Consider the following 13,137-nt stretch of genomic DNA (forward strand, 5'->3'; position numbering starts at 1 on the left):
TATGAATACATGAACAAAAAATCCCTGAGCTGTCACATGAGCAGTGTCTTTACTTGACAGCATGTGCCATCATAATGATTGCTTTCTTTTACTTACGTTGTGCCACAGACCATCATTGTATTTCTCTTGGCTCTTAATCCTTATCTTCTGGTGACCAGCATTAAACATAAAAATGAGTCGGCCATGAGCAACAAAAAGGGCCATGAAGTTGGTCTCTTTTTCATCCGAAATGTAGAAAATCATTCCATGAGATGAGTGAGTTTTCAGACTGATAGAGAACTGAGCTCTGGCACATAAAAACACAATATTAACATCAAAGCAGATATGTTTGATTTAAATCAAGCATCAGGCAGAGGTAGATGAGACTTTCTTTTCATCCAAAGAAATATTCATCTCCTTTATGGAAGAGGTGTTTCTGAGAAACATTCTGTGACGGTTTTTTTGAGCAGAAGTCAAAGTTGGAGAAGAAGCTGACTGGTGAGGAATTTGGTTTCAAAAATCAAAATCTTTGGAGTGAGTAAGTTCAATGCAGACCACCAAAATCTGACTCTACATTTCCTTTCATGTTAAACAGCAGTGTTGGGGGAATTTTTAAGTGTGATGGCATGGAGGTGTAATGTTTAAGGTTATTCCAGACTTCATCGAAGCTTCCCCTTCCTTGTAGTTCCTTGTGAAGTCCAAGACAACATGGAAATTATACCATTGTTGGTTTGACATTGCCACAGTGAAAATTTCTTGAGTGATTGCTATTACTACTTACAGTCTAAAACACGGCAAAGCTGTATTGCTGTAGGACAGTGCCAGAACTGATTCCTGCTTCTTCTGATGTCAGGTCTAACCTAGTTTCTGTTCTTCATGTTTTCTCAAGAATCTATGTATTCCTGATGATATGTGTGTGTGCATTCCACAGACACTCAGCCCCTTGCCAATATCAGTTGTTTTTAAAAGACACAACTCATTGGTTTTTAAAAATGAACATTACAATAGCAAAGCTTTAATAACATTTGGCAAATAAATATGTGTTGTAGGAATGAAGGTGGGATGAAGATATTAGAATCTGTGTTTTCCTTCATATGAGTACCATCAGAATTGCACTAAGTAAAACACTGTTGAATTAAAATGAACATAATGATTTTTTAATTTAAATCAGAAAAGAACATTCTTTTTTCTGAGTTAGTGGTCTGGTATGCTTCCAGGAAGTGCTGTGTTGCTGAATTTATAGTCTGTAATGGAAAGTATTAAATCAAAATCCTTGTTGGATTTTGAATATTACATGACATATTCTGTGGGAGCATGAATATCAAATGCCAACAGTATCTGGACTCATTATTACTTAGATTTTCATTATGGCTTGAATTGGACAAGGTTTTCATAGCTTTATGTCCTACTGCACTGTGAAGATTGCTAAATATTAAACTACTGACAAGGTCCACTCAGCATGTTACTGCTTCCTTTCTGCTTTAATGCCTTTACCTCTTGTGTAAAGAGATTGATTATTGTGCATTGCTTGTATAGAACTAACATCTTCAAAAACCTCACACAAATAGGCAAGGAGACACATTTAGTTAATATGAAATGCAGGTGAAGATTCCACAAGAGGGATGAAACTGGGAACAGTCTATGTTTTGTTCTTACTCAACTGAAGCACCTTTTAATATAACCTAGCAACATGCTCTACACAAAATTTAGCCTAAGAAATAAAGGAAAAAAACCCAGGATAATAGCAGAAATGTGTCCCTTTAAAAAAAAAAATTAAAATACATTTTTCTCCTACCCAACATATTTAATTTTTATTTCTAAAGTCACTTTACCTTTGACTGAAATCCTTGGGTATGTGATCAAGTTCTTGCCGGCTGTTTGCTGTTCCTCCAAATTGATAGGCATGTTCAGTTGCCTTGGGATTCATTGGCAAGTGGCACTGAGGCTCTCTTTGAAAATTCACTTGATACAGTTTTTTCAGGCCAGATGAAGGCTGTGAAATCTTGTCTTTATCTCTTCCCACCTTCACAGAAAAAGAACTATTAACCAGAATTTTTAGCTAAGATTGGACATAATAAATAACAGTATCATTTATATATGAACCAGTAATATATTGTTTCCCTACATAAATACCAGGATTGTTTCCAAGTCAAATTTTCCTTGAACAGATCTACTATAAATGCTGATATAGGACAGAAGAAGGGATCAACAAAATACTTGTGTAGCTAACATAATTACAATTAAATTTTTTTGCAGTTTTCCTAATTAAATCTTCTTCTCTTTGCTTTTGGTGATATCAGCTATATTAAAAGCTTGAGAGGATATGCTTGGACTAAAAATTCTGCATGCTGGAGGAAGGTTTTTTCCCCATTTATATTAATGTGTGCTAATTGTACCTAGTAGAGAGCCATACAGAAGTAGAAGAGAGCAGAAGCAAGCCTTTTGCCTTTAGAATACAGAAGAAATCAAAAAGGCTTGTTTCTGAAGTACTGCTTTGAAGAAGTCAGGTATTTTATTTCAGAGTTCTAGCAAAAGAGAATGATGTTAGTGTAGGCCAGATAGATAGTGTTAGTACTATAATTTCCAGTGATGGAATATATAAAGGAACAAGATCTTGTTCATATATGTGACATTGTCTTTATGCATTTTAGATCCATAATTCGGAGAATTTTGGAAAATTCTAGGGTAGTACTTGAGCAATTTGTAGCAGACCTTTTTATTACGGTTTCCTTTGGCTTTTGATGAGTTTTTTCCTTTCTTATGGAGAAGAGCAACTGGAGGAGATTCAACAGGGCATCCATACAAAGATGCCTGAACCTTCTCAGAGTACTTCTGGAAATCTTCCACTTCAACCTCTTGATCCAGCCTGTGTTTCAAAGAGGAGGTGACAAGAACAGTTTTTTTTCCCCAAGTATTAGAATTGTCTGCATAAAAATCTCAGAATTGTAAATGTATAATTTATATTATATTTGAATAGGCTGTTTTTCATTCTTGGATCATGGATAAAGTACAGATCGATCAGCCAATGTATGGGTAATGAGGACAGCCTATACTACATCTGCCTGTTTTATATATGCTGGCATAAACAGAGAGAGTCAATCTGCAGCATCAAATTCAACTTTAAAATCTATGTAAGAACATTTCATAAAGCAATTAAAATCAACACATTATGACCATTTTTGCATGGAAGTCCTAACCTCCCCAGCTTCTATGAGATGCCTTAATATAATTTTGTTTCAAAAGGCAGACCTGAAAGCTATATAATATAAATGTAAATTACAGCTATGCAAATTACTCATTGCACCAGCAGCATTAGCAGATGCAGTGCTGAGAGCTTGTTTCATCAAGTTATTCCCACCTTAACAACATCTTAACCTAGCAGATCTGTGCCAACAGATTCCATGGTAAATAAGGTAAGAATCTTATTCACACATGCTGTCTAGCCTCACAAAATGAGACAGGAATTTTTATTGTGACAATAAATCACTTCTCTGAGCTACTATTCAAGCTGTCAGGCAGAGCAGTGACTGCCTGTTAATGTGTTTGGGAGGATGTTACTCACCTAGTGAAGTAGGCGTTGCTTATGCAGCCAGTGAAGTTGGCTTGCTGTGTTCTGAGGGGAGAGCCACCAAAATAAAACTTTTTGATGCTGTCTGGGCTTTTCCCTGCTCTGTCCTTTGCTGGGTTCTTCTTGCTCTGTTTCTTGTCATCAACAGTCAGCTCATACCTGCAAAGGCAAAGCATCCATTTTGCAGACTAGCCTTGGAAATGCCAGTGCCAATGGTCAGACAGCACATTACATGCACCCAAAATGTTCCACTCAGTGCATACATCACTCAATGGTAGCGCTCAAAGGCATGAGAGGACCTTTTTCTTTCAACTGTGCAATAAGTAGCAGTGCATTGGCAAAGTTGTGAACAGAGGCCTATGGATTTAATATTACCCTGCAGTTAATCGTGATGTCCGAAATAGTACAGTGAAGAAAGATAAAGTAGGGGATTGCTGATGAAGGGATGGAGCCAGCATTTGGGTAAAATAAGATCCAAGCACATTTAATCCAAGCTAATTATTTATGCCCCTATCCCTTTTTCCTTCTCTTTCCTCACAGTGCATTGGTGTTTGAGTCTATACAATGCTTTTTACCTAATCTGATTTTGCAACCTACTAATTGTTGCAGAAGTCAAGAATAATTCTCTGGCTTTAATAAGAAACTGAGTATCAGACATTGATTTGTTTTGCAAACGCAGGGAAACATGACAATCCCCAAGGTTATTCCAAGGCACCTTTTCACATCTTCAGCTTTTCAAACTGTGATTCTTGGATGTCAGGAGTGACAAGTACAAACCTTTATTTCCATTAGGAAAGTAAGAATGCTTGTATCTCATAGGCAAGATTCTTAAAGAAAGTTGCTTTGATTATGTGACCTTCTAAAAAAAATTTAAACATAGAAACAATAGAAAAACATATCAATAAACCGAAGCTTTCAAGTCTTTCAAGGAGCACAGAGAAAGATTTATTCTCTACTGCTGTATTTAGTCACATTTGTGGCTGCCAGAGCTAAAAATATTTTTAACATGTTTCATTGTGTATATCCCACATGAATGCTTTATGTGAAGATGCTTCAATTACTTTAGGGTAAACTGGGAATTGTTTTAACAAATTAGAATAATCAAACCTGTTAAAAAATTAATCTCATGCTAGCTTTAAACATTATTAAACTGTTTTCTTACCTGAGAACAAAAAAGTCTAAGCTTTCAGAAAAACTGTTATTTTAATTTTAATAAAAGTTCCCATCATCTTGACCTCAGGCCCAAGCTGGCCAGTTTTCAATCACATTTAAAAATCAGTCACTTAAAAAAAGCCCGACTCAAGTGTCACTTTAAAAGTGGGTGTTAAAAGATAATGTGCTTTTCAAGAAATATTTATGTTCTAAAGGTAGCGAATAAAGGATTCTGTACCGCTTTACCTTTCTGGGGTGACAGAAGTAATGATGAAATGGGTTTTTCCATCATTGTAATTTCGTTCTGGCGACTGAATTTTGGTTCCACTTGCATTTAAAACCACAGCACCTCTCTCCATAGAGATGGATAATACATCTGACTGAAATACAGACAAAAGCACCTTCATAAGCAAGTATTACACAAAAAAATAATAGTTCTGTGAATTTGCCTGCTGTATTTATTTTTCTTCTGGCTGATTCCCTCATTTGCGCTTTATTTGCGAAAAGATATACTCTGAGAAGCAAAAAAGAGATGATATCATTAGAATTTATATTCTTGCCAATTTTAAAGCCTGGATTCTGGGAATTCTGCTGCTGATTATGTCTCATGTACCTGTCCCATGAGCTCCTTCCATGTAGCACAAATGTATGATGTTTACATTTCATTTGTGTTTCTGGTACCCTGGTACTGTACTGAGCAGCTGTTACTGAAAGATTCCTGCTCTAAAAAAAAAGACTTTTTTATTTTTCTAATTCCCTCTGATCGGGCCCCTTCAATCACACAAAATTGTCTCAGAGATAAGATGTGCTATGTGGGTCAGGCATACGGGATCACTGTGCCACTAGCAGGAACACCCTCAGCTCCACTAGAGCAAGCGCTGCCACTGTGCGCTGGTAGGAATCGCTCTGTCTCATTGTGCCAAGCGCTAAATAGCTGAACTTCTGTTTGTTAAGTAGGGCACTTGGAACCTCACAGGATTAGAGCTGTTGAGTTGAAAACCTGAAGTGGTGTGTGCGAGGCCTCATTCATGCAGATGATGTGGGGAACTGACACGGTTACTGATTTCAATTTAAGGTAATACTCTAGGCTGCAGCACGTGAAAGTTCAGAAGTGGTTATCGGTGTCGCGCAGCCCTCTCTGCTGCACTGCTGATGATATTCTGCAAGCATCGCAGAGCAGACATTTGGGGGTGGTTGCAAATGTTCTATCATCTGAGCTCCTGCTCGCTGCAGATGTCAGTCTGAGCCTGAAGGATCTTGGGATGGCTTTGTCTCACACAACATTTTGTGAGTGCAAGTCCATGTTTGTGCCCATGTCACACTTCTGAGGGGGTATTTTGAGCAGCCTGGCTTCCCATAGCTGCAAAGAGCCATTATCAAGTGCAGCTTTCCCAGTCACACGTGGAGGTCTGTCTGAGTGCCATCTGGGAATATAGGCAGCTTTCTGACTGATTTCTGTCAGCTCAGCCATGCTCAAAATGCCGTGCCACTAATTCAAACAAACTTTGCTTCTAGGGGATTGGATGGCAAATGTCAGGTCTTTAATATTATCTGTACTTTGGTAGCACCTGCAGGTCCAAGTGGGGATTGCAGTGCTGCTGAGCACAGCAAGCTGCTCTGTGCATTTCTGCCCTGAGGGCTTCAGCGAGCACAAATGGATGCATGTTAATTCTAGGCATATGAGCCTGTTCTCTTCTCAGCATCAAAATGACGTCGAAGCATTACTGGTTTTCATCTGTAGATCAAATGCAAACTGCAAAAATGAGGTCACCAGTGAATGCTTCTGTATTGCAGAGTACTTTCTCTATCATGAAGCCATAATATATTATATTATACACAAATATATATAATATACTTATATAAAAGTATACACAGTATATGTAGTAATACAAGGAATTGTGTTATTCCCCTAATATTCTCCTGGGAAAAAAATTGAAAAGGTAAAATAAACAGTAAAAAATTAGATACTTACTCCTTCAGAATAGTAAAACAATAGCCCGCTGGGCTGCAGTGTCCGGAAATTAAAGCCTCCTTCGAACTCAGTAAAGAGGGACACTTTTTGGCTTGATGCAATGAAGCTCTCACCATTGAAATATGCATTGCGGGACATCTGTGTATTAAATAAAACAAAATTACAAGTAGTGCTCAGAAAACATTCCATTAATACAAAGAATGACTCTATTTATTTATTTATTTTAACAGTTGCAGCCAGTTCAGTTATAAAAAACAATTTTTTTCTGCATATCTTAACCTAATTTATACAGGCTTTCCTTCACATCATGGGAAAATATTGAGAAAGAGTAGCAATTTTAAACTAAGTCAAATTATTCCCAGCTTCTCAGGATCTTGGGCCCATCTTAAGTCTGCTGATGTTAAAGAGCATGAAAAGTAGAAGCAGAGGGCCTCATGCCCCTGTCTGAGCTGTGTGGCACTGAGCCACAGTTCCAACATATGATATATTACTTTGTGTGCTGTTCTGGGTACTGGGGTAGGGTGGAGGGTGTTGGATGTGGTGGTCTATAACCCTCTGAGTTCCATGAGCAAAGCTAGGTCCAAGGTAGGACAAATTGCAGATAGCTTCCGTGTTGACAGAGGGTGAGGTTGTGTGATGAGTTCTACAAGCAATCCTTCCTCTTCACAGGTTTGCAGCGTGGCTTTTGATAGACACAGCCATAGGATGAAGACCCCAAACACTGTCTGGATTTGCCAGCCCTGTGTTGTAATGGACAAATGATGAATGATAGAAGGAACCAGAAGCCAAATGGCAATTTTCTCAGAGCTAATGCTGGTGCAGTTGGTGTGTGTGTCACAGGGGAAGAGATGATCTGACTTTCAACGGAGAACTCATTTGAAGGGTGAATATTTTGCTGTCTTTTCCATTTCACACATCTGTATTAGGATGCATGTAAGGATGATTCTTCTTGTATCTCTAAGAAAAAACGAATTACACTGGAATATTCCCATTCAGAATACAGTACATAATTTATTTCAGATTGAGCTTTCACACTGCAATTTCACATATGAGAAGAATTTTAAGTGAAATGCCTTGTGCTATAGCTCAGAGTGAAAATTGGGTATTATGTCAGCAGACTTAAGAGACACACACAAAACCCCCACCTCTGCCAGTCAATGAGTGCACAGCCATTTCCTTGGTGAAAGACTGTCTTTTCATTGTTTGGAGTAAAACTCAAGCTCCCAACTATAACCATTGTCAAAATTTGTTGTTATGTTTCAAATGGTGTTATGCTTACCAGTGAATCCTCTGGGCACCCATAGCTGATTCCCAGGGTTCCTGGCTCTTCCAACAAGTTGAAGTCCTTCTTTTGGAACTGGAAACCCTTCATGCAGCCTTTAAAGCCGATACTTCCTGCCAGGTGTGAACTAATGCTGCTGGACAACAATGCCAAACAAACTGCAGTTAGACAGCCCTTGCATATCTGAACAGGATTTTATTGCCAAGATGTTCTAAAAGGCCTGGAAGAATGTTAGTCATGTGCCTCACTAGTGCCCAATTCTTGCATCTTTATGTAAAACAACTAATGAGCCACACTTGATGTTTTGAAAAGTCAAGATGCACCTTGTAGTAGTTGTAGTAAATATTATGTATTTATAACTGCTTACAGTAAAAATAAATGGATTTTTATCTCAAGATTTTAGCTTTGAAGAGAAGTTCTGATTTAGGTTTCCTGTCCTGCTTTTGCTAGCAAGCTTCATTCTTGCCTTTGCAAGCAATTGGGTTCTACTTCTTAAGAAAAACACTAACAGAGGTCAGGGAAATAAGAGTAAATTTTACTTGCTGATGTGTGTGTTCACATAAATTTAAATGAGAGCAGCGGGTGGGCTTCCAGGATTCTTTTTATGTCGTATATGAAGTAGACAGCACAGCAGTGTATCCCAACTGCTCCTACTCATTACTCTCAGTTTTTCAACTCCACATCTTACCAAGAAACTACAACATTACAGCACAGGGTGAGTATAATTGAATTTATCCTCACAATTCTCAAGGTGCATGAAGAAGTAATTTGCCTAAAATCACAGTGAGTCTGTGACAGGGTCCAGGAAGGAAATTACATGGGAGCTAATACGTACCAGTCCAGGAAACAACTAGGGAACATATACACAGGAGGAGTGAAAGTGAAATCCTGAGTTTGATCTGGCTGCCTGTAAACAATCTTTGTCCTTTAAGCAAGATGTACCTCAGCAGTGGGACTCTCTTCACCTCTTGAGACATGATACGTTCCCATCTGCTACCTGCCCTTGTTGTCTCTGAGTTATCTCATTGTAAGGCAGATATTTGGAACATGGCAGAAAAATCAAGATCTGGAAATGCCTATTTTTTTGCATTGGCAAAAACCAGACCATCAGGTGAAGTGCAGATGTACATGTCTGAAATATGGTGAGAGGAGGAGTGTTGTAGGGGCTTAATTTACTCCTCAGTGAAATCAGCATGAAGGCAACATCAACAGGAAGGCTCCTGTCTTTCTTACTGGGCTTTGGACCAAAGTGTGGAGTATCAATTGACCATTATAATCTTTACTCTGATTGACCATGAGGCTGGCTGGATGTGACAAATACGTATTTCTGTTAAATGCCACAACATTTTCTAGAAACAGGCTTAAAGAAAGGCTTCTGAGTTTATTAACTCAGTTAAGAATTATGTTCCCAGTGCTCCTACCTACCCTTAAGCTTTCTGCTGTATGCAGTGACTGAGGTGGGAGAAAAATAACATATAGGGGTACTTCCAGATTCATTTGTTTGGAGAAAAAAGGCAATTGACAGAGAAAAGTGCATTTGAAGTGAGTGAAAATTACGCTGCTTTAGAAGAATATTAGACTAAGACTAGAGCTAGTTTCCCCATGCTGTTGCTGCCCTGCCAAGTATTTAAATGTGAGTCTGTCTGCAAATATACTGATATTTATGAGGAAGCATGAATATCAGTAGCAGATAGTAGTAGCAGTAGAGAGAGTACATCATCAGTAGGATACTAACTTTGGCTCCTGATGAAAATAGAATGGTGGCACCATATTTGGCCCATACTTTTTGATATCTACCCTTGTCAAGAGAATGAAAGCTGAGTACAATATCAGAGACAAAGTTGCAGCTCTGCTTAAATAATTTCTGTATATATTTTTTAACATTATAATTGATAATATTTTTACAATGCCTATGGTCTTTTTTTTTATTTTATACAGATTGTTAATTTAGATGTTATTTTTCCTGCTTTGACAGTACCTTCCAGGTGTTTTTCAGAATAACCGCAATCTGCTCAGAAAACTGCAGGCATAATTCATGTGATTCATCTTTTATCCTATATTTCTGAACAAGTCTCATCTGCCATTGAGCTGCTCAGTTGCCTAGATTTCTAGGTCCTTCTGGGCTTTTTCAGTGTTCTTTAGGCTTGATTAATGAAAGTAATTTTCACCATCCTTCTGTACTTTCTTTCTAGATCATTAATGTATTTAATATCAACCCCGAGAGAGATCCTTTGAGCATATGCTGTAGACTTTTTATACTGTGAAAATTGAAAAGTTACTACTATGTCCTATTTTCCCTTTCCCAGCTGCTTTCTAATTCACTACAGCCTTTTCTCTCTCCACTCCACTAGTTTTCTTAATAGACCCTTATGAAAGACATTTGTAAAGAACTGTTTGAATGGACAGGTAAGTTATACTCTGTCCCTTGCCCACCACTTTGCTTGCATGTTCAAATAATTACATGGGATTGAAAGGCATAATTTTTCTTTACATGAAGTTAGTCACTATCTTAAGAGCTTAAAGATTAAGTATTTTGTATCTCAGATGTAATTTTTCAAGTCAACAGAATAAAGAATGAAATTTTACCACTAAGTCCTAGAAACTGTGGTGCAACATTGCACTTTTTTTTTTTTTTAACACGGAGGGTATCCCTGCTAGCAGTTGTGACACTTGAAACAGCAGCTGGATCCTTCTGAAAATTTTGGCCTTGCTGTCTGAGCCTGGGAATGAATATTGCCTATCAGAAGAGCATACTCTTCTTCAAGTAGCCAGTCTGCTCTCAGAGCATGACCCTGGGGTCTGGCAGATTCCTACGGCAGGAAATGAGAGTTACACAGTCTCCTGAGGTTAAACTGCATTTCTGTCAAATGGTGCAATGGGAAAATGAGACCTCTTCTTTTCTTCCCATGCTACACAGAGCCATCTGACTTAGATCCAAAGAGAACCTGAGATGAATCAGAAATGCTTAGTGGGAAAAAGATCATCTTTGGATTTGAAAGTGCAATTGGTAGAGGTAGAGGGTCTTGGTCAATTTTTTCAGAGCATGGAGCAGTAGCAATTTTATATGTTGGTCTTTGAAAATGCCTTTTGTTTTAAGAACACAACTGTTTCTGTGACCCTTACTAAAACTGGCCCAGTTTCAGTAGAATGTAACTGTGCTGGATCAAGCCTAATCTTCAGTACTTAGGAGCTCTGAGACACTTAGAAGAGTGTCTGAAGGTTTATTTTATATAAGGTTGATGCCAAAGAAATTGTTTTATTGTTACCCCTTAAGGACAGGCCATACAGCTTAACTTACATGTGGTGATTAATTGAAAATATTCACTGTATCCCATTTGTCAACCAACCTGGAGTGCAAGATCTCAGTAGGTGCTCCTCCAATGTAAATATCTGTGAATGGCATTGCTGTTCTTTCATTGTCCACACTTTTTATATGTCTTCTGTCTACTACCAAGATCATCTTCTTGGAATTGTGATATATAATAGAAATCTGAAAAGAAAAGCATGTGATTAAAAATGTGATCTTTTGTAAGCTGTTATGGTGGTATTGCAAAATTGATTGCATCTTTATACCTTTTGTTTGAAAAGTTCCTACCATTTTACAGAGAAATTGTTTGTAAATTGGGAGAGGCTGACAGTGATTACTAGTAGGAAGTTTGTTTTGATGTCACTATTTTTCTGATGACTGAATCCTCAGGATATTTTAATTTTGAATAAAGCAAATGAAAACACTCAAATTCTTCACTGTGTCAAACAGATAAGCTCTGTAAACTTCAGAATGCTTTCTTGATTTATCAAAGAAGTTAGGGCATACTTCTTAAAAAACTTCTTTCATTTTCAAAGCATAAAAAGCTTAATTGTTCTCTGCTTAAATGTGAATAGAATTATAGCTGTAGTTTTGGTCACAAATCAGACTTCAAATTTACATCAAATAAAAGGCAGGAGAAGCAGCTCACTAAGATGAATTTACTACTGTCACAGTTACACTGGCTTAAAGCAAATTCTCTGAAACCAAATACAAATAGATATTTTACATCTGCCAAATTCCATGAAATACTGTGCATATATAGAAGGTTGCTACCAAATCAACTGTCTTTTCAAATGAAATGGGAAATGCCATAATTCTTGTAATACAGCTAAGGTGGTCAAGTTAACATAATGACATGGTTTTACTTGAGGAAAGTTTTATATTTGATATAGAGAATTGTCCTTGATACAATTTCATATAGAATCAATAAAACTTTCTCCCATATGAATGGTCCTTTCCTTGGCTAGTAATACACACAATCTGTCTACAAGCACTGATTTATGAGGAGGCAGGGACAGATTTCCCTTTCCTCTGCTGGGTATTGATGGGACTTGCATGCAGTCTGCTCTTCTGCCTGTTCTACCATATCACCACCTACACCCTCATCCTTTTATGCCTTTCATGGGCTTTGGAGCAGTTATTTTTGCTTGGAGCTTCTGGGATAGTTGGTCAAATGGCTGTGATAGCAACCACATCGGTACCTCATGAAATTTAGCATCGTTAATCCTAGCCTTCTTCATGGAGTCCTCGAGAAGCATGGGGCCGTTGCTGAAACCAAAGTCATAGCGGAGGTACAAGAAGCCATCGTGCATCTCTAGGCTGAAGAACATGCTCTGTGTAAAACAAAACAGCAGTCAGAAAAGGATTATGTGGTAGCAATTAAAAAAAGTTAATAAACAGCATTATGAGACTGACATTGGGAAAAGGATGTTGGGAAAGAAATTTTCATTTGCAAAATTGTAACACAGTTTCTATATTTTTATACTTATAATAAATGTGTTATATGCACATGCACACAATTGTTTTAAAAGTGGCACTTTTTTGGAAGACTTGGTGAGCTGTTTCCTCATAGAAATAGTATTTGGTAACACAGTGATGTCACTATTCTTTACCATGGAAGTATTCCTGATGCAAGCACATCTATTCATGGTTAAAATAATACCACCTGCCCTAAATGAAAGATATTACACTGGTAAAAGCAATGTTGTGCTAAAATGGCTGTATCTGCATTAGCAGCTTTTATCACAATGTCTGCAATCACTCAGGGTTTTGTCTTTTCACAGCCCTGATCAGCAGTGATGTATTTACTGAAAGGTGAGCAATAGCTAGAGTGTATTTACTATGTATTTGGTTTCTAGAATTCCTGACTGTACTTA

The 13,137-nt window shown here is 37.8% G+C and overlaps 1 protein-coding gene across 2 annotated transcripts in view; it reads right to left on the reverse strand.

Annotated features, from left to right (window-relative positions):
* LAMA4 (laminin subunit alpha 4) overlaps positions 1 to 13,137 on the reverse strand; it is a 99,552-nt gene that overhangs the window by 11,080 nt on the left and 75,335 nt on the right. Inside the window, exons 24-32 of one of the 2 annotated variants that reach the window (XM_058835330.1) lie at positions 12,463 to 12,594; positions 11,301 to 11,443; positions 7,951 to 8,086; positions 6,672 to 6,809; positions 4,946 to 5,079; positions 3,542 to 3,706; positions 2,692 to 2,845; positions 1,812 to 2,002; positions 97 to 286 (exon numbers count right to left, since the gene is read on the reverse strand). In XM_058835330.1, coding sequence (XP_058691313.1) covers positions 97 to 286; positions 1,812 to 2,002; positions 2,692 to 2,845; positions 3,542 to 3,706; positions 4,946 to 5,079; positions 6,672 to 6,809; positions 7,951 to 8,086; positions 11,301 to 11,443; positions 12,463 to 12,594 — 1,383 coding nt within the window. Of the gene's footprint in view, positions 1 to 96; positions 287 to 1,811; positions 2,003 to 2,691; positions 2,846 to 3,541; positions 3,707 to 4,945; positions 5,080 to 6,671; positions 6,810 to 7,950; positions 8,090 to 11,300; positions 11,444 to 12,462; positions 12,595 to 13,137 lie in introns of both variants that reach the window. The other variant, XM_058835329.1, reaches the window with a different exon arrangement.

The sequence above is a fragment of the Poecile atricapillus genome, chromosome 3 (assembly GCF_030490865.1).
Source record: "Poecile atricapillus isolate bPoeAtr1 chromosome 3, bPoeAtr1.hap1, whole genome shotgun sequence".
Classification (NCBI taxonomy): Eukaryota; Metazoa; Chordata; class Aves; order Passeriformes; family Paridae; genus Poecile; species Poecile atricapillus.